The 20,738-nt window shown below is 43.3% G+C and overlaps 1 protein-coding gene across 1 annotated transcript in view; it reads left to right on the top strand.

Annotated features, from left to right (window-relative positions):
- LOC149313440 (runt-related transcription factor 2-like) overlaps window positions 1-10,478 on the top strand; it is a 301,695-nt gene extending 291,217 nt beyond the window's left edge. Inside the window, exon 7 of the mRNA XM_089519110.1 lies at window positions 9,615-10,478. Within this exon, the coding sequence (XP_089375236.1) occupies window positions 9,615-10,333 (719 nt within the window). The 3' untranslated portion in view covers window positions 10,334-10,478. The remainder of the gene's footprint in view (window positions 1-9,614) is intronic.
- Window positions 10,479-20,738: the final 10,260 nt, after the last annotated feature.

Below are 20,738 nucleotides of genomic sequence, written 5' to 3'. Positions count from 1 at the left end.
CCTGGCATCTGCACAGTCTGCCCCATGTGCCTGGCAGGGGTAAGCAATTGTAGCAGGTCTTGGAGGCATTTTTCTCCCCTTACAGGGGCTGCATGGAATGCCTAAAATTCCAAGGAGGAAAAATAAAACCCAAAAGAAAATTGCATGTGGTTCAGGTCTACTTCTGGTATTGAGGAAAATGTATTTTTGATGTTAACTGGTATGTGCTGAACATAAGTTAAATCTACCTATTAAATTCCATCTCCTGGAGGTTTCCAGAGCAGTAAAATGGTGATCTGGGAAGGCTCTAGGGGTCAGGTATTGCAAAAAGAGCCCTGAGAGCTGCATGTAGCCTAGGGCCACAGTTTCCCATTCCTGATTTATAAATGTTGCAGTCAACATAAATGCCAGGGACTGGGGCTAGTGTCACATGGGGCAGCAGACAGCACAGCCCGAATCACCATTCTTCTGGAAGTAGTTGGTTATGCTTAAAATTTAGGAAATCTTATTTTAGTAAACTTAGGGCCCATACAGACAGGCCAAAATAAAGCTGCTTTGGGTCACTTTGGAAATATGCTGTTTAAATGGCGCGTCTGGAAGCCACACCAAAGCCACTCTCCAGTCCTAAGGACTTCAGCGTAGCTTTGGTGCAGCTTCTGGCCTCTTAGGATGCATGCATCATTTAAAAAGCATATCTTCAAAGTGATCTGAAGTAGCTCTGTCTGTATGGGCCCTTAGAGATCCTGTAGTAATGAATAGTAAAAGAGAAGGGTGTTCAGGATGGATGGGAGTTTCTCAAAAGGGGGATACTGAAGGCACAATTACAAACTGTTCCAATGAAAAGTAAAAATGGGAAGTGTTTCAAGAAACCAGGATGGATATCGAAAGAACTTTCAACTGAAATAAGTTTTTAAATGGGAGATATATAACAAATAGAAAAAGGGGAAAATCACCAAAGAGCAATTCAAACAAATAGCTGGCATGTGAATGAGGAAGGTCAGGAAAGCTAAAGTGCAGAATGAGTTTAGATTTGCTAGAGAGGTTAAGAACAATTTTTTAAAAAAAGTCTTTTGGTGGAATGTCCCTAACAAAAGGAAGAAGAAGGAAATGGTATGACCATTGTGTGGAGAAGATGCTGAAATGCTAAAAGGAGACAGAGAAAAGGCTCAGGCTTGCTAGAGAGGTTAAGAACAATAAAAAGAGTTTTTTGGGGGTATAGTTTGTTGTGGATTTTTGGGGCAATGTGGCCATGTTCTAGAAGAGTTTATTCCTGACATTTCACCAGCATCTGTGGCTGGCATCTTCAGAGAATGTTGGCATAGAAGAATGCTGTGTGTTGTGTGTATGTATGTTGTGTGTATGTATACACACACACACACACACACACACACACAGTGTGTGACCCTGAGCAGGGAGGAATTTAATGTTAATCTGTGTATTGTTCTGTTGTTGATGGCAGGACCTCAGGGTGGGAGGATATGCAAAAGAGGATTAGTGTCTGTTAACTGGTGATCATTATGACTGGATGGCTTTTGTGGTCTCTTCCAACTCTGTTATTCTAAGATTCTATTAATATCAGTGGGCAATTTATATATAGGTGGGAGGTGAATTTTCCATTCCCTCTACTCCACAGTTCCAGTTGGTTGCAGGAGGCTGATTAAATATACCTGACATTGGCCCGGTACATACCTTCTTGAAGGCCTGGGTTGGCAGTGGCAGTTTTTCTGCTGGAGGAAAGCCACAGCCACCAAAACACTGGTGCACTGGTTACATAAGTGCCGTGCAGCACCGTGTGGATGCCACACAGCACTTATGTAACAATGGCAGCACCCATGTATACAGGGCACCTCCATTATTACGTTGCCATGATGTATTAGGGTTAGGGAGCGTGTACATGGTGTGTGCTTACTAACCCTAATGTCGGCACCGGTACGCTACATGTTGGCGGTTTGTACCATGCTACTGATGCCAAGACTGCTCTTGAGATATCAACTATCCCATACAGCTGCTCTTTCTCTTAAAAAGTTTTACAAATGGCAAATGAACACTTTTTTCTATCCCACCAATATTTGCAATGTACAGTACTATTTGTTACTGCATAATATATAATTGTTGACCCTCAAATCCCTTTGATAATTAAAGGTTTATTGAATTTTTGTCCTTGGACATATTTCAGGCAAACTGTTGCTGCCTAAGTTATATCTGTGTTCAGTTTTTGCAGTTTTTTTTTATGCTTGTTCATATCTTTTATTCTTTTGATCCACTACTTCTCCATTTTCTTTTTTTTAATCAACAAAATATCTTTTTCTCTCTTTTGAAATGTGATCCCAGCTAACTGGAACCCACATAGTAAACATACTGATATCACAAAGTCAATCAGATATGGCCGCGTGGCTATGCCTTTGAATGAAATCACACTTTCACTTGAAAACTCAGTCCAGCTATGGAATGCTTACTTGGGTGGATATATTTCTAAAAGCAATATAGTGTGGATAGACAGTTTTAAATATCTGTGGGGGGGATGTTAATACTGTTGTGCTTCAAAGTTCTTTTGACAGGTTGTGTGAGAAGAAATCTTATCAGTGAAGTAAAAATGTGTGGGTTCCTGGGGCTAATATATAGCCCATGGATGGGCAAATTGTGGCCCATAAACCACAGACAATCCCCCAACTCTAATCCAGTACAGAAAATCTCCTTTTAAAAAAAGATGTAGCCACTCCTTTGCTCATCACGTTACTTCGATCCTTGCCAGAGGGCTTTTGCAAAAGTGGAAATAGACTTCTGACACTTCTGGTTTCAGTTCTCTCTCCTTTAAAATAATTGTTGGGACTCATCCCTGAGGACAAATAGCAGCAGCAGCAGCAGCAGCAGGGCTTCAGCCTGTCCACTCCACTTTAGGAGATCAGAGTGCCTTGAGAGGTCTCTGCATCTTGGGCATGATACAAAGGATTGGCACGACATTATTACCTGTTCCTTTTTGACTCCACCCATCCAACCCTTTCGTTGTTGTTGTTGTTGTCATCTATGATTTATGCTTCGTGTTTTCTAAACTTCCACATGTGTCCCAGAGTACACAGTGAATATGGAAAACATTTTTGTCTTTAAACGAGGCCTCTTTTCCGTTTTCATTTACTTGGTTGAATGCATCATCAAATACAGAACAAAATCCATTCTTGCCTTAAAAGACAGAAACGTCTTTCTTTTAAAACCCAAACTTGAGCCCATTCATCTGTTGGCTCCTTTATGGTCCTCAGAAAGCTGCACCTCAGTTCGCCAGACTGTCTCTCCTCACATTCCTAGTGGCGTCCTGACTCTGTTTGACCTTGGGAGATCTAATGTTCTTGGGTTTGCAAAGAGTACCCAGCTGGCTAAGTTCCCAACTCTCAGAGCTTGTTAAAAACAAAGTGTTTCATTCCATAGAGCTAATCAGGCCTTTTCCCATTTTTTCAAGGGAGATGACCCTTTGTGGTCTGTTTCCTTCCGGCATACTGAATATTCCTGTTGATGTCAAAATGGCTCTCTCGCTCCTCTTCAGTCAATCTGGTAAAAGCAATGAAAAGAGGGGGGGGGGGGATTTTTTAAAAGTAGCAAACTCAGTGGTGTGCATGGACTGAATACCCCTACAAATTAGCTTACACTTGATCTTTCTCCCCCTCACGGCATGATTGGAGTACTAGTTGGTGTGTGTGCAAACAAAGATGCATCCAAACAAGCAAAAGAGGTACCCAGCCCAGTTGCCAGGATGCATGTTGTATTCAAACTCTGTGTGACACTATTTCATTCTGATTCCATGTCTTATTTGAGTAATGCCATGTGAATGGCATTGCCCACTCTTCAACCAGCTAGTGGGCTGATATCTGACTAAGAGTCAGACAGTAATAGGCTTCCCACAAACCAAAAGGCAAACTCAGACCTAGACTACATGAGCAATCACAGTCTCACCCAATGTTCCACAGAGCACACTTTCGCCTTTTAAGTAGCTAGATGCTTCTACTTAAAAATAATAATAATGGTGGTACACTAAACCAAGTTCTGTACGTTCTTCAAATAACATCCCTCTACTTTTACCTCAGCTCAATGGACCTTTTTATGTCTCACTTTATAGAGTGATTTTTCACCAAATTAATGAAAAGAAACTATCCATAAAAATGATTCCATGCTGAATCATTTTCTCAGCATTTTTCTTTGAGATTTAAATAATTGTCTCACTGCTGTTCCAAGTAGGTACAATAAAGATGGAAATTCAAGCAATAACTGGAAATGTAGTTGTTTTTTTTCAGTTCACTCAACATGCTGAGTCAAATGAATAGCTTGGTTCATATTTCGTCTTTTAAAAAGCAGCTTGATTTTTGTTCTGTCCTAGAAAAGATTTCCTAGGATCATAGAACAATCCTGTGTGGTGGCTTGATGTATATCCCTAAGGGTATAATATAGACAGGATTGTATAGAGGTATGTTGTCTTGAGCTGCAATACTCTTCCCATAAGCATCAGCAGCTCATCTTGTTCACAATAATAAAGAAAAGATTGAGTTTTTAATGAACTATAAATCCTCATTTAGAAGGAATCACCAGCACCTAGACTATGGTACACTGCAGTGCAGGATAGTGATCATATGAGGAAGACACATGTTCTATAGGAAATAGAATTCTTGGGGATAACACTTAATGCATATACAATTTGAAAAGTAGTCATACTCTTGTGTGGGCAGAACTAGATCTTATGAGGAAAGCAGGAGAATCCGAATCCCAGATGACCCTTGCAGGAGTGTGTGTGCTTGTGAGTACTTGCAAAGAAAAGTCAGTGGGTAAAATAAGTGATGGATAACTCCCTCCTCTGACCTCTTTCTTTCTGTCTTTTGCCATTTCTTTTTTCTTCTGGAATCCTACTAGAGATAGCCATAACTTCAGATAGAAGTTGGGTTATATTTCCTATATGATGTGGTGCGGTTTCTCAGTTACCTTTCTCCCATTTTGACCACATCACCCCTCTGCTGTCGTTCCTTCACTGGCTCCCCATTCCTTTTACAATTTGTTACAAACTTCTTTTGTTAACTTTCAAAGCAAAACTTGCTTCCCCTCACCACCCAGCTTGTGCTTTATGATCTAGTAACTTAGGACTGCCGACTCGGCCAAGGATTTCCACTTCCCCCGCTCTGGAACAGAACGGGGACGCAACTGGAATGCCCGGTGGCAAAGGCGGCATTCCAGCATGCAATAAAATGGGGTTCTTGGCCCCATCCCGTTCCGTGTGCACCCGCGCACGTTCATGTTTAGAACTCACTGGGCCCGTTTTAGGGGCCGTGCGATAAACTCCTTATTTTCAAAATATAATAAAGACACAGTCATATATAAACCTGTTGTCATTCTAATTATATTCTTGAACAGATCTGCATAATATAAGAGACTTCAGTTTGAATTCAAGCCTTGGGGACTCTTGGTTTGAGTCTCTAGTTTGAATATTTTTGATACTAAAATAGAATAATAGAGAAGGAGGATTTTTAATAATAATAATAATAATAATAATAATAATAAATAAAAATTTTATTTCTATACCGCCCTTCCTCAGATCAGGGCGGTGTACAACATATACAAAAAATACAATACATATTAAAAACAAGATACAGCCTTAATACAAATTACCATAAAACAAGACAAGAGCCCTGAGTTAGCTAGTCCCTTTGCTAGAGAGGAGGGAAGGAGGCACATAGGGCTCTTAATCGGGGAATGCGCTAGTAAAAAGGAAGGTTTTTAAATCCTTTTTAAATTTGGCCAGGGAGGTGGCCGAGCGGAGCTCCATGGGCAGCGTATTCCAAAGGGCCGGGGCGGCGGTGGAAAATGTCTTCCTGGAGGTGGAGACTAGCCTAGCCCCGGGAACCCTGAGTAGCTGCTACCCAGATGTTCTGAGGGTGCGGGACGGAATATATGGGGAGAGGCGGTCCTTCAGGTATCCTGGGCCCAAGCCATTTAGGGCTTTATAGGTCATTACCAACACCTTATATTGTGCCCGGAAGCGAATGGGCAGCCAATGGAGCTCTTTTAATACTGGTGTTATATGGCTGGCCCTGGCCGTGCCAGTGACCAGCCTGGCTGCCATATTCTGCACCATTTGAAGCTTCCGGGTTTGGTATAAGGGTTGCCCCATGTAGAGTGCATTGCAGAAATCCAGTCTCGAGGTTACCAGAGCGTGTACCACAGTTTCAAGGTCCCTCTGGGCCAGGTATGGGCGCAGCTGGCGAATAAGCCGAAGCTGATGACAGGTGCTCTTGACCGTCGCATTCACCTGAGCCATCAGGTGAAGGGACGAGTCAAGAAGCACCCCCAGACTGCGCACGGAGTCCTTCACAGGGAGCGTGACCCCGTTCAGGACAGGTGGAACCACTGCCATTCCTGGACCAGGGGAACCTATCACGAGTACCTCCGTTTTCTCTGGATTCAGCTTGAGTCGGTTTTCCCTCATCCAGCCCATATAGGTCACCTAACGATTTATTCTATTTTTCTACTTCCTGAAGAAAATCCATAACCAGCACATACCTAACTGGTTCCTTCTCCAGTGGTAGGGAGTCACCCCCTTCACTTCATAAACCAGTTGCAAGGTCAAACTGGTTTTATTTTGGAGACATTTCTCCTCATGTTGAACCAAAAGTTACTTCTGTCTTAATGTCAGCCTGATAGATTTGGGTCTCCTTTATGCTACAAAATTATAGCATTTGATTCCATTTTAGCTGACATGTCTGCATTCCATGGAATCCTGGAATTTGTAATTTGGCGAGGCACTAGAGTACTCTGACAGAAAAGTAAACTTATGAAATGAATAATCCCAGGATTCTATACGATGGACCCATTTCAACCTTTCAGGTATTTGCAGAATATATAATGTCCTACATATGTCTCCTCTTTTCCAGGCCACTTAGAACCAGTTATTTCAACCTTTCGACATAGGACTTCTGCTCCATACCCTGTTATTACTGTACTTCCCTCCTCTGATCCATTTCCACTTTGTCTACTTTCTTAAAATGTGCTGAGATAATACTATAGCTGATGTTAGTCTAATGAAGAATGAAGTGGAAATACTGTAATACTTCTTGTGACTTGGAAACAGTCTTTTAGTAATGCAGGCTAAAGTCGAATTCCTCACTTTTTTTCAATCACATTATCTTACTGGCTCATGCTCATCTTATAGTCACCAGCAGTATCATGATTCCTAGCTTGAAATACTGTGGTATCAGTTGCAGAACTTAGCATTTGTCTCTGTTGAATTTCATTTAGGTAGATTCTACCTAGCTTTTTCTTCTGTCATCATCAGTTGTCATTTTGTCCTTTTCTTATCTATTTTCTGTCATAAACAAATTTGATAAGGATCCACCCCTTCATCCAAGTAATTGATCTTATGAAAGTTGAAGAATATCAGAAATAGGATAGAGCCTGATGGTGTCTTTTTGAGACATCTTCTCATTTTGAAGAGACCTCGTTATAGGAAAATAGTGGTGATGAACTGGCTCTGCAGATGCTGCTGCTGAGAACTATTTGGATCCTTGGACCATGGCCTGCTGTTTCAGGAAGGGGAGGACCTCTGACAAGGGATGGGTTGCACCTCACACCAACTGGCAGAAATGTTTTTACCAACAGTCTCAAAAATTTGATCAGAAGGGCTGTAAATTGAGTTATGTTATGTCGGGGAGGGCGATCACTTTGATCACTCTCTTGTGTACATGCTTCAGCTTGTCCACATTGAGGGAAGTAATAGTACTACTCTGTTCTGTTTTGGTCAAGCCTCACCTGGAATTGTGGTGCCCATTGTGTCCAGTTCTGGGCACCACAATTCAAAAAGGATGTTGACAGGCTGGAGCATGGCCAGAGGAGGGCAAACAAAATGGTGAAGGGTCTGGAAACGATGCCCTATGAGGAACAACTTAGGGAGCTGGGTATGTTTAGCCTGGAGAAGATAAGGTTAAGGGGTGATGTGATAGTCTTTAAATATTTGAATGGATGTCATGCTCAAGATGGAGCAATTTTGTTTTCTGCAGCTCCAGAGAATAGGACCCAAACCAATGAGTTCAAAATACAGAAAAAGAGATTCTACCTCAATATTAGGAAGAATTTCCTGACAGTAAGGGCTGTTCAACTCCCTTAAAGTGTGGTGTAATCTCCTTCTTTGGGGGTTTTTAAACAGGAGCTAGATGGCCATCTGTTGTAGTGCTTTGATTATGTATTCCTGCATGGCAGGATTGGGCATGATGGCTCTTGAGGTCTCTTTTAGCTCTATAATTCTATGATTCATTAATGAACAGTCTTTGAGTATGCTTTTCCAAACAGCTGTGAATCTCCCCAAGAATAGGACATAGTTCTAAGAGACAGGCACACAGAAAAATGTAGACAGATTTGAAAGAAAAGAGAGTGTGTGTGAGTATATGTAGTGTAATCGCTTCAAGAACAAAATCCTGTGCTGTAACCATTAACTGTAATCCTTAATCTTTTCTCTGAAATTCCTCCTCTGCTAGAGCCAGCTTGTTGATATGAACAGACTACACCTGTGAAACTCAGGTTAAATAAAATGAATGATGCAGTGAAAACTGGCAGACCAAAACCTTAATTTCATGTAGATCAGTAGTAAATAATTTAAACAGTAAACAGGCCCAAGTCTCTCTGTGTGTGTTTTGTTTTGTAATTTTGGTGATAGATGAACCAAACCCAACAGCCTACAGGATTCACTGGACAGAATGTGGAACATGTACTGAAAACCCTGGGACTCCATGATGGTCATTGGGACCTCTTGTGTCCCATATAATTTTATGTTTATCAGAACTGCCCATCTGTATTGATTTATATTTCAGAAGACCAACATGGTGGTTTATTAGACTAAACTGAGAACAGCACATAAGAAATGTTAACCTTTCCAGCCCAAGAATCTTTCTGATGTTTCTATCAATCCATAAATTATACCTCTCTTACTGATGTTTCTATCAGGTTACATTTTAAAATGTCTGACTCTGTGTCTTCCTTTTCAAAATTCTAACCTTTTTTCTCCTTTACTATCCACCCTTCATCACAGTGACTACTGTTTTTCCACTTTTTCTTATTCATCTTTGGGCCACTGTTTTCTTTACCCAATTTTTCCAGTCACTTTCTGTCAGTCTCTGTAGTGCTAGCTGGGTTTTGATAATTCTCCACATTCTCTATATCCCAGGTTGGAAATGCTGAATTGGAGTCTGGGTTTGAGAACTGTCCTAATAAAAGCAACATTAATCTAGTTTTTTTCCTTCCTTGAGACTGTGGAGTGACGGTGTCCATGGCAGTGCTAAGCCTTGAGAAAGGTTCTGGGAGAGAAGGGTACACATATACTGTGCTGCCATATGTATCTACTGCCCTGCTATCATGTGATGAGTGGTAGCAGTCTTTTTCAACAAACAGGGATTTCTGCATTCACATGCCTACCTTTAATTCAAACCAGGGCTAGCATATAGGAATGGAAAGAGAATATGATTTTGCTCTAGGAGGACATGAAATGACAGGGGCTTGGTAATAGCAGATTCTCCAGGGCCTAACATTTATTTCAGGTGACTGTCTACCCTATCTCTGCCCGTTTTTGTTTGGGTTACTTTACTGATACTGGATAGTTATTGTTGTTTTTCTTGCAGATTCAGAACCTTGCACCCCAGAGACTCCATCTGCCACTGCCTCACCATCCTCTTCTGAAGATCCTGCAGCTCTCACAGCTTCTCTCACACCTTCTCCTCCTTATGGATGTGAGACTTCCATCTTTTCACTATCCCAGTCCAACTGTACAATGGCCTTGAACCCTCCAATACCAACACAGACACCAGTTTGTGACACAGTGAACCCACCATCTGCTTCCACCTCATCCTTGCAACCTGGGATTTCTTCCACTGTACCATCAACTGTTTCTGTTTCTGTTTCAGTTACCCAGTCCAGCATTTATTCACCCACAGGTGTAGCCATTTCACCCAGCCATGCCCCTAACCTCATTGATTGGCTTCCACAACTTGCATCTATGATGGCCACCACAAAGCATGGAAAGGAGGAAGAACAACTACCTAGAGGGACTGGCCTGGATGAGTACATGAAGAGGTGTGGAAGTACATCTCTGCCTATCCTTACTGAAGCTGAAAATGTTCAAGCAGGATTCATAAAGCAGCAACCACCTGAATCTGTTTGTTCACCTCCTCCATTTCCGGACACTCACCCACATTCTGAACATGCAGCTGCCACTTTAGGAGACATCTTGTCAGAGTTGAAGATAATGAACAACCACCTTTCCATCATAGCGAGGGCTCTTAGCCACATTGCCTCATCCTTAGCACCCCAGCTGGATTCCACAAACACTCCAGGCTTGTAAGAGTGGGAACTCATGTGAAAAAGTATTCCACATACTTTTCTTTGGGAAAAACAGATTATATGGTGTTAGGAAAGAGGAAAGAGATGAAATTGCACGTACAAAGGTTCTGGTGATTTAACAGGGGGAAAGCTACCAGACTTCTTCTGTTGCTGTTGTGTGCCTTCAAGACTTCTTACAGATCTGAAAATTGTATTGGCTGTATCTATTGAGTGCATCTATAAAGGACGCTTGTATAGGTGACATGTAATAATTTTTTCTTTCCATTTTTACATTATTTGAATAAATATAATAAGTTTTCATTTTTAAACAAGTGGCTTTCCATATGAAGGACTTGTACAAATTAAACATGGCCAGGATGTAAATGCTGGTCAATCAGTGATGACATAAATAGTCCAATCCAGCAAGATATCCAACCACATTAGGAGATTTTCTGTGCACTCAAGACTGGATACATCTATGGATTCATCTATGTAATGGAACTGAGATCAGAATGAATTAGTGGCTGTGCATACAGCGCCAAAGGGGTGGCCTCCAGCCGCCCCTTTTATATCCAGACTGGGCCTGTGGCAACCGCATGCTGCAGCCCCGATGTGGCCTTTCCAGGGTGCACAAAGGAGCTGCAAAAAGTGGCTCCTTCTTGCACCCTGGAAAGAGTGCCATAGCTATGATGTCACAGTTTTAAGGCGCCACTTAAATGTGTGGCGTCACACCACCCTGGGACACAGCTAGGGCATACATCATGTAGATGCTGTGCCCCCACTCAGCCCCCCAGCCAGCCTTTCAGACCGGTCTGTACAGGGCCTTAATATCACTTCTTGCATTGTTGAATCAGGCTTAGGCATAAGAATTTAATGCTTAACCAGAAATGAAAAAATGCAGTTGCCCCTCCTTTCTTGCAGACTTGAGGTCCATGGTCTTCAATATTCACAGAAGGATGACCTCTGTAATTTTCAATGGGGTGCACATGCTTGTCTCATTGAAGCCTATGGGTGTTGAATATTGGTGAGTCTCCATTTTCCCGAGGCAGGGGTCTGGAACGGATCCCCCCCAAAAATGGAGGAGCAACTGTATTGTAAACCATAACTTCTGATTGCTGAAACCATGAATAGTGCTTGAAAGACCACTTTCTTTCTGCCCTATAGTATCCTCCTTAATCAACCAAAACATGCTGAGATCCAGACACAAGGCTAAACCGAATAGGCGAAACTGAATGCATTTGTAAATAAAGCCAATAAAATGTTTTGGAAGTCTGGAGATACTGTCAATATGAAAGTTTTTTCTAATTCTTAATTACAACACCATTTTCTTTGCTTCAGAGATTGGTGATCACCCAAAATAAACTGGAAGATGGCTACCTGAGTTATTTATTAAAAGTTACATTGACCTGAGGCTAAAGGGGGTTACCACCATTAATCTGGATAACTTGATGTACTACCATAGATGAACATAAACATACCAGATTCTTAATGATGGAATTAATGAAGGAGTGGTAAATTTCACTTTGTGAAAAACAGCCTTTAGGAACATAACTGTTTAAGAGTGGAGACTAACATTGCCAGCAAATATTTCCAGAACAAATGATTTGATAAAAATTAGACTGAGGGTGCATTTACACTGTAGAAATAATGCAGTCTGACATACCTTCAACTGGCATAGCTCTATCATACAACCGCATGCTGCAGCCCCGATGTGGCCTTTCCAGGATGCTTCTTGTCCTGGGGGACCTCAACATCCCTTTCGAGGCCAGTGATGTTCCAACAGGTGCGGCTCGGGAGTTCATGTCTACCATGACAGCCATGGGCCTGTCTCAATTGGTCTCAGGGCCAACGCATTGCGCTGGTAATACTCTCGATGTGGTCTTTAGTTTGGACATGGAGGCTCCGTGGGTAGAGATCTCTAAAATCTCTCCCCTGTCATGGACGGATCATTTCCTGGTTGAGGCTCGAATCAAGGCTTCTACCTTAAGTCCCCCTGGGGGTGGCGGACCTATTAGGATGGTCCACCCTCAAAGGCTGATGGAACCCAAAAGGTTCCAAGAAGTCCTAGAGGGGTATACGACTGGTACTGACGGCGATTCTGTTGATGCCCTGACCAACATCTGGGATAATAATCTCTCCAGGGCTATACACAGTATCGCTCCCAAGTGTCCTTTCCGGCCTGCTTCCAACAAACAACCCTGGTATACGGAAGATCTCAGGGAAAGGAAGTGGGCTGCGCAACGACTAGAGCGTAAATGGCGAAGACATCAGCGCTTATCTGACAGGACACTCCTTCGCTCTCATTTGAAAGCTTATGGAGTGGCAATAAGTGCAGCAAAGAACTCGTTCTATGCTGCACGTATTGCGTCCGCAGAGTCGCGTCCAGCAGAGCTGTTCAGGGTTGTGAGGGAGCTAACTCAGCTCCCTCCCTCCCTGAGCCCTATTTTGGTACCATCCAAAGCCTGCTGTGACGATTTTAACAACTTCTTTGCGGATAAAATCTCTCGGATAAGGGCTGATCTCGACGCCAGCATTCATGAAGATCCTGTAGGTGAGGTCTCCGAAGCGTCCGTGGCCCCTGTTGTACTGGATCACTTTGAGTCTGTTAGTACTGATGAAGTGGACAGGATTCTTCGAAGCGTTAAGAAGACGACATGCTCTCTTGATCCCTGCCCCTCATGGTTGGCAGCCCAGGGGGGAAATGCGGTGTCTACTTTGTTACACCGCATTGTTAACACATCTCTAGGTGAGGGCCAGTTTCCATCGAAACTGAAAGTAGCAGTGGTTAAACCCCTGCTCAAAAAGCCCTCCCTAGACCCCCTGATTCATAATAACTATCAGCCCATCTCGCTGCTACCTTTTCTGGGGAAGGTGATCGAGAGAGCAGTCGCTTTCCAGCTTCAATCGATCCTGGATGACACCGATTTTCTAGACCCATTTCAAACCGGCTTCCGGGCGGGCTATGGAGTTGAGACTGCCATGGTCGCCTTAGTTGATGACCTCCGTCTGAGCATGGACAGGGGAAGCATGTCCCTGTTGGTGCTCCTGGACATCTCAGTGGCTTTCGATACCATTGACCATGGTATCCTTCTGGAACGCCTGGGGGAGTTGGGTATCGGGGGCACTGCTTTGCAGTGGTTCCGTTCCTACCTCTCGGGTAGATTCCAGATGGTGGAGCTGGGAGACTGTCGCTCCGATAAGAGGGCCCTTACATCTGGTGTCCCTCAAGGAGCGATTTTGTCTCCTATGCTATTTAACATCTACATGAAACCGCTGGGTGAGATCATCCGGAGACACGGGGTGCGGTGTTATCAGTACGCTGATGACACCCAAATAGTCTTCTCTGTGTCTCCGACTGATACAGTAACTAAGGCTGGTATCTCTCCTCTAGATGCCTGTCTGGCGTCGGTAATGGGCTGGATGAGGGAAAACAAACTCAGTGTGAATCCAGGGAAAACGGAGGTACTGGTGATAGGTTCCCCTGCTCCGGGTGGTGAGATTTGTCATCCGGTCCTGAATGGGGTCACGCTCCCCTTGAAGGACTCGGTGCGCAGTCTGGGAGTGCTCCTTGATTCGTCGCTCCAGCTAACAACTCAGGTGGATGCGACGGTCAGGAGTGCTTGTTATCAGCTTCGGCTGATACGCCAGCTGCGTCCCTACCTGGGCTGGGGGGACCTTGAAACTGTTGTACATGCTTTGGTAACCTCTCGATTGGACTTCTGCAATGCGCTCTACATGGGGCAACCCTTGTACCACACTTGGAAGCTATAATTGGTTCAAAACATGGCAGCCAGATTGGTCGCTGGCAGATCCAGGGCAGACCATATAACACTTATCTTAAAAGATCTTCACTGGCTGCCTATTCGCTTCCAAGCCCAATACAAGGTGTTGGTGTTGACCTATAAAGCCCTAAATGGCTTGGGTCCAGGGTACTTGGAGGACCGCCTCTCCCCATATAGTCCGCCTCGCACACTCAGAACATCTGGGGCCAACCTATTGGAGGTCCCTAAGTCTCGTTTTGTAACGACCTCACAGAGGGCCTTTACTATCTTTGCCCCCACTTTGTGGAACAAGCTCCCTGTACAGCTTCGTTCCTCTGCATTGTTACTTTCTTTTAAAAAAGATTTAAAAGCACACTTATTTCAGCTGGCATTCCCACTTCAGTAATCCTGTTATCTTTTGCCCCAACTACCTTAAAGTTATTGTCTTATCTTTGCCCTGATATTTTGATTGTTTGCTTCCCATCCCTACTCCTCTGATGATGTTTTAATTTTTATATGTAATATTTTAACTTGTATTTTATTGTCTTCTTACCTGTAAACCGCCTTGATCACATTGTGGAAAGGCAGGGTAGAAATAAAGATTATTATTATTATTATTATCATACAGAATCCTGGGATATGGAATTTTGTGAGACATTAACATTCTTTGGCAGAGAAGGCTAAAGATGTTGTAAGACAACATATCACAGGACTCCTTAGAATGGTGCTACAGCACTGAAAATAGTGTCAAACTACATTGTTTCTACAGTGTAGATGCACACTAAAACGCTAAGCAACTATTTATGTAAGTGTTAAAAAAAGCTAATATTAATGAGCAAAAATCCACTGAGATGGGCAACATTTATGCTAGAAGAAAATAGGATAAGCAAGCATCTGAGGCCTTATCACACTGTATCAAATAATACAGATACAATTATTCTTAAAGAAACTCTTCAGATACAGGAATATCCTCGCCCACTTACTTTTTTTGAAAACATGTGCATCTCTCTGGCTATATATTCTACTCTACAAATGATTTTTAAGAATGAAAACAGCTTATCTACCTGTTTACAATAATGTCTGCATGAAATATTTTTGTGGATTGGTTTCTATCTTTTTATATGGTGAACAGTTGCAGACACCACAGTACATGATTTGGTTCTTGGCCGTAACCTTGAGATGCTGGCCAGAGCAGAGTAAGCAACTAGAGAACTGTGTGAGCTGTGGAGTGGAAAGATCACAAATTTATTGGACATGGTTTAGCACTGTTAATATGACATAAGGCGCAGTATTGGACAACCCATCTGCCATCCAGTAAGCCCCTCCTATCCAGCATGTCTGCTGGAGAAGTTAACTGTGGAATGATGGTTGAGGAATCCACATAGGCACAGTGCCACTGTGTGGTTCTCTGCCATCTGGGAGTAATCCTCAGGGGAACCCCCCACCCCATGGAGGAATGAAAGGCTTCATTTTCTCCAAAACAAAAATTGCCCAAAATCACACTGTTTTGAGTTATGACAACAGAACAAAACATAAAGAGAAAAAGCATGCAGGCCACTCAAGTCCAAGTACTGAGAGAGTCAGAGCCACCTCTGCTTTAGTTCCCTGGTCTGGCAAAGAGCAGCTTCCACCCTGTTTGCCTTCTGATTGGTCATTCTTCCCTGAAGCCCTTGAAAATATTTATGCATTTCTGGGAAGAAGATTGCGTAGATGAAAATGGCAGCTTCCCACTCCCTCCAGAGCCATGCCACAGCTCTTAATTGAGCGTTCCCTGTGAGGCAGGGGGTGTTGTTTCCTTTGGTTAAGAGAGTACTGGAAACTCAAGACTTAATCTAATACTATCCATTTAGAGCTTTATTGCATGAGAAAAGAAAGCAGAAATTGATTGGGAGAGTATGTTATCAAAGCACTTCCATTCTCTTCCTAAGGGAGATGGTCATAAAAGTGTGCATTTCTCGAACTGGAAAAATCTGTTTGACATAAGGCACAAAACAGTCTCACCCAGGAAGGAGAATGGAAGTGTTACAACAGTATGTGGAGAAAGTTGCTACTTTCCTGATCTATTTTGGCTCTCAGACTATTATAATGTACTATGTATGGGTCTGTTCTTTAAAATATGTAACTGGAAACTATAACAAAATATAACAGAAAGTTAATTACTCACAGAGAACATATAACTCAAATTCCCTGAGAACTCATCTGAATGCCAATTTGTTTCTGGACAGGAAACCAAATTATCATACTAGAGATTTGTTTCTGCATGGGGCATCACACTTTCTTGCTGGCAATCCAAACTATGCAATCTTTGAAGATTATCGCACTGCGTTCTGAGATCGTTCTCATCACGTGATGAGAACGGAACACATTTGAGTATACCGCACGTATGTGTTCCAATTGGGTTCTCAGAACGTTTAAATGTGTTCCACATGTGTTCCAGGAGGGTACAGATTTGAATGTGTTCCCAGAGAGCTGAAACGTGATGAGAACGTTCCAACAGAGGTGTGTGCGGTATTCTTATCTGTTCTCAAATCCGTTCTCTCATTCCTCCGTCTCCTGATTGGCTGAAAGAATGACAGGCAGGGAGGCAGGGAGGCAGGCAGGCGAGCGACTGCAGTGAGGGAAGGTGTGTGTGTGTGTGTGTGTGTGAGGGGGGAAAGAAGGAGGGAGGGAAGGGAGGAAAGTTGGGACAAGTGAGAGAAGAGGAAAGGAGGGAAAGAGAGAGAAAGAGAGAGGGAAACAGGGGGGCCAGAGCAGAGTGCAAGAGGGAGAGAGTCTGGCTGCTTCTGCGGGGGGGGGGGGGGGTTCTGGTGTCATGTCCAGCGGGGCTCCTGTGCTGGCAGCCTGCAGGAAACAGGGATGGCAGGGATGCCCATGACCTTCTCCTCCTTCCCTCCAGGAAGGAACCCACAAAAGCTCCTCTGTTTGGAGCAACACACAAAAGCAAGCAAACAACTCCCAGAATTCCATAGCAAAGAGCCAGACAAGAATTAAAGCGGGGAGGGAAGCTCACAGGCCCCACCTGGAATATTGTGTCCAGTTCTGGGCACCACAATTCAAAAAGGACATTGAGAAACTAGAGCGTGTCCAAAGGAGGGCGACTAAAATGGTGAAAGGTCTGGAAACCATGCCCTACAAGGAACGACTTAGGGAGCTGGGGATGTTTAGCCTGGAGAAAAGAAGATTAAGAGGTGATATGATAGCCCTGTTTAAATATTTGAAGGGATGTCACATTGATGAGGGAGCAAGCTTGTTTTCTGTTGCTCCAGAGACTAGGACCCGGAGCAATGGATGCAAGCTCCAGGAAAAGAGATCCCACTTCAATATTAGGAGGAACTTCCTGAGAGTAAGGGCTGTTCGACAGTGGAACACACTCTTTCCTCAGAGTGTAGTGGAGTCTCCTTCCTTGGAGGTCTTTAAGCAGAGGCTGGATGGCCATCTGTTGGGGATGCTTTGATTGTGATTTCCTGCATGGCAGAATGGGGTTGGACTGGATGGCCCTGTGGTCTCTTCCAACTCTATGATTCTATGATTCTATGAAGGCACACATTACATGCGCACACACACAGGAGGCAAAAGGGTGACAAGCAGCCAAAATGGGGAATTGGGATGACAGCAGAGGACTCTTCTTTTCTAACCGGTTTAAAGAGCTGCTATGGCTGCCGGGGCTCTGCCATTGGCCCAGTCCCCTCCCTGGCAACTTGCTTTTCTTCGGCTTGAAGAGACCTGCATGGAGCTCCTCCTTCTTCCCAGCCTTGCAAAGGAGGTTTGGGATGTAACTTGCAAGGCTCATCTCTCCCCATTTCTCTTTCTCCCTGCCTTCCTCCCGATCCCTCCTTCTTCCCTCCCTTCCCTCCCTCCTCCTTTCCCCCCTCTCTCTCTCACACACACCCCTTCCCTCACTGCAGTCGCTCGCCTGCCTGCTTCCCTGCCTCCCTGCCTGTCATTCTTTCAGCCAAACAGGAGACGGAGGCGGCCTTGGTGGAATATGTTCTCGGAACGGTTTCAGGAATCGCTGTGCGGTAAAATGCTATTCTGATCACGTTCTGATCACGTTCTAGTTTGCTAATGCAGTAATATCCGTTCCAGGAACGTTCTCATCACGTGATGATACGGAACGTTCTCAGAACGCAGTGCGATAATCTCCTTTGATTTGTTCCAATTTGTCCAGCCTCATTTCATCACATCTAAACGATAGTTGTTGCAAGGTGCAATAAAACTTGCAATCCAAAAGTAAAACATGTGTACATGTAATACTGCATGTAGTAATAAAAGGTGTCTCTTACCATTACTGGCCCCTCCTCTCCCTTTCCCCCCATTTCACATTACTATTTCCAGTTAGCTAACAGGAACAATCTATTTTGACTGTTGAACAATGGTTCTGGGTATGGATAGGAATCCCATTTTCTGTTATCATATACCATAATTTTCTATATGCAAGTGAAAGTGGGGATCAAGCCTGTGTATACCAGTTCCTAGAAACAGAAATCCAAAGTACAAATTCCAAAATAGTTTTATTTTATTATTCAAAGGTAATTACCATCCACTCAAAGACACTCACTCATATACACGTTCAAAGACTAAGAAATAAAAGGTGGTAGCAGATAGCAACTTATGGAGCTATGAAGGGCAATGCTGTACCAACTCCAAATGTGGAGCTCCAGTTAGGGGCAACTGGGAAGAGAAGTTGCTCAGCAAGCTGCCTTAGGATTGTGGCAGGGCCAGCAATGCCCAGGAGTCAGGCAAAATACAGACAGAGTATCTGTCTCACCTCAAGTAAGACTAAATTAGGGGTGCCCAAACAGGCATATTTATAGGGCAAAACCTGTCCCAGGGCAGATACAGGATTATGGGGTAGCTTCCAGGAGAGAGGAATGAGAAAGTAAGTTGTGAATAGCCAGACAATTAGTGCAAATGCCCATGGACAAAGAAGTATCATTCCAATGGGGAAGTGTATTTGGATTTTTCTTCACTTATAAACAAGATGTCGATTGCCTACCATCATTCCTATCTGTGAAAGATCAATGCTGGAATAGAGGGCAAGCTTGTCAAATTTGCAGATGACACTAAATTAGGAGGGACAACTAATACCCTAGAAGACAGGATCAGAATTCAAAATGACCTTAACAGATTAGAAAGCTGTGCCAAAACTAACAAAATGAATTTCAACATGGAGAAATGTAGGATACTGCACTTGGGCAGTAAAAACAAAATGCGCAGATATAAGATGGCCAATACCTGGCTCGACAACAGTACGTGTGAAAGGATCTAGGACCTGTAGTCCAAAAGCCAAACATGAGCCAGCCATATGATACAGCAGCTAAGAAAGCCAACACAATTGTAGGTTGCATCAATATAGTGTTAGATCAAGGGACATATTAGTGCTACTCTATTCTACTTTGGTCAGACCTCACCTGGAATACTGTGTCCAGTTCTGGTCACCACAATTCAAGAAGGAGATTCAGAAGCTGGAGTGTGTCCAGAGGAGGGCAACCAAAATAGTGAAAATCTGGAAACCGTGGCCTGTGAGAAGTCGTTTAAGAAGCCGGGTATGTTTAGCCTGGAGAACAGAAGATTAAGGGGTGACATGATAGTGATGTTTAAATCTTAGCAGGGATGCCATACTGATAATGGAGCAAGGTTGTTTTCTGCTGCTCCAGAGACTAGGACACAAAGCAATGGATTCCAACTACAGAAAAATATATTCCACCTCAATATTATGTTACCCAAAAAACTGGGGATCCTGGGAGGGCACCCACAAATTAATATATTTTAGGACAATTTTAATAGCTCAAATAAAACTATACCTTGGCTTGGGCAACAATCAGCTTGGTATCTTTCCCTTTGTATATTGGTGCCAAACCGCATAGAACTCCAGGGGCAATTCCAAATAGCTTTTGTAGTTTCTTAGTAAAACAATCAACACACTCACGTACACACCCTCTCTCTCTCTCTCTCTCTCTCTCTCACACACACACACACACACACACACGCAAGAACTAATGAAGCAAAGGTGGGAAAAGGTGAAAAGTGGAGGCCTTGCTAATGGTAATACTGTATGGCTCCTGGAGCATAGCTCCAATCAAGGGATATCTAGAATGGAAATGGCTCAATAGCCGCCATAGCAAGTGCGGTGGCTGGCTTATTCAAGAATCTAGTAGAAGTCGAACAGAGGAGTTTATCAGACAAGGGAAATTGGAAGTATAATCCAATGGCAATCTGAACGCAATCATGAGGTTTAATGTTATTGCATGATAACCCACTATATGCAAATTCAGGCAATGGGAAGTCAGTCCGAGTGCAATCATGGGGTTTCACGTTATTGCATGATAGACTACCACACACAAATTCAGGCAATGGCATGCTATTTTCGGGCAATGGGAAGCCAGTTCAAATGCAATTCATATTCACGTAAATTCGTTGAACTAGCGAATTCACGTGAATGCGTTCTGGACCCATTTTCTTTTCATTCGAAATTAAGAGAAATTACTCACGTGTGATAAAGTCCAGAGGTTTTGTCTTGGTTCAGACTAGAACAAATGGTTAGTGCCAAAGCCCCTATAGTTATACTCAAAATCATATCCCTAGGCAGTATTCTGTGGATGAATTGATTACTTCACTGCTAAATGGTTTGTCTTCCTAGCAGAGAAGTGTGATATGCAGCAGCGA

Source organism: Sceloporus occidentalis, unplaced genomic scaffold (assembly GCF_023333645.1).
Source record: "Sceloporus occidentalis isolate IW3139 unplaced genomic scaffold, rSceOcc1.0.p SCAF_4, whole genome shotgun sequence".
Taxonomy (NCBI): domain Eukaryota; kingdom Metazoa; phylum Chordata; class Lepidosauria; order Squamata; family Phrynosomatidae; genus Sceloporus; species Sceloporus occidentalis.
This window is presented reverse-complemented; position numbering and strand designations above follow the sequence as displayed.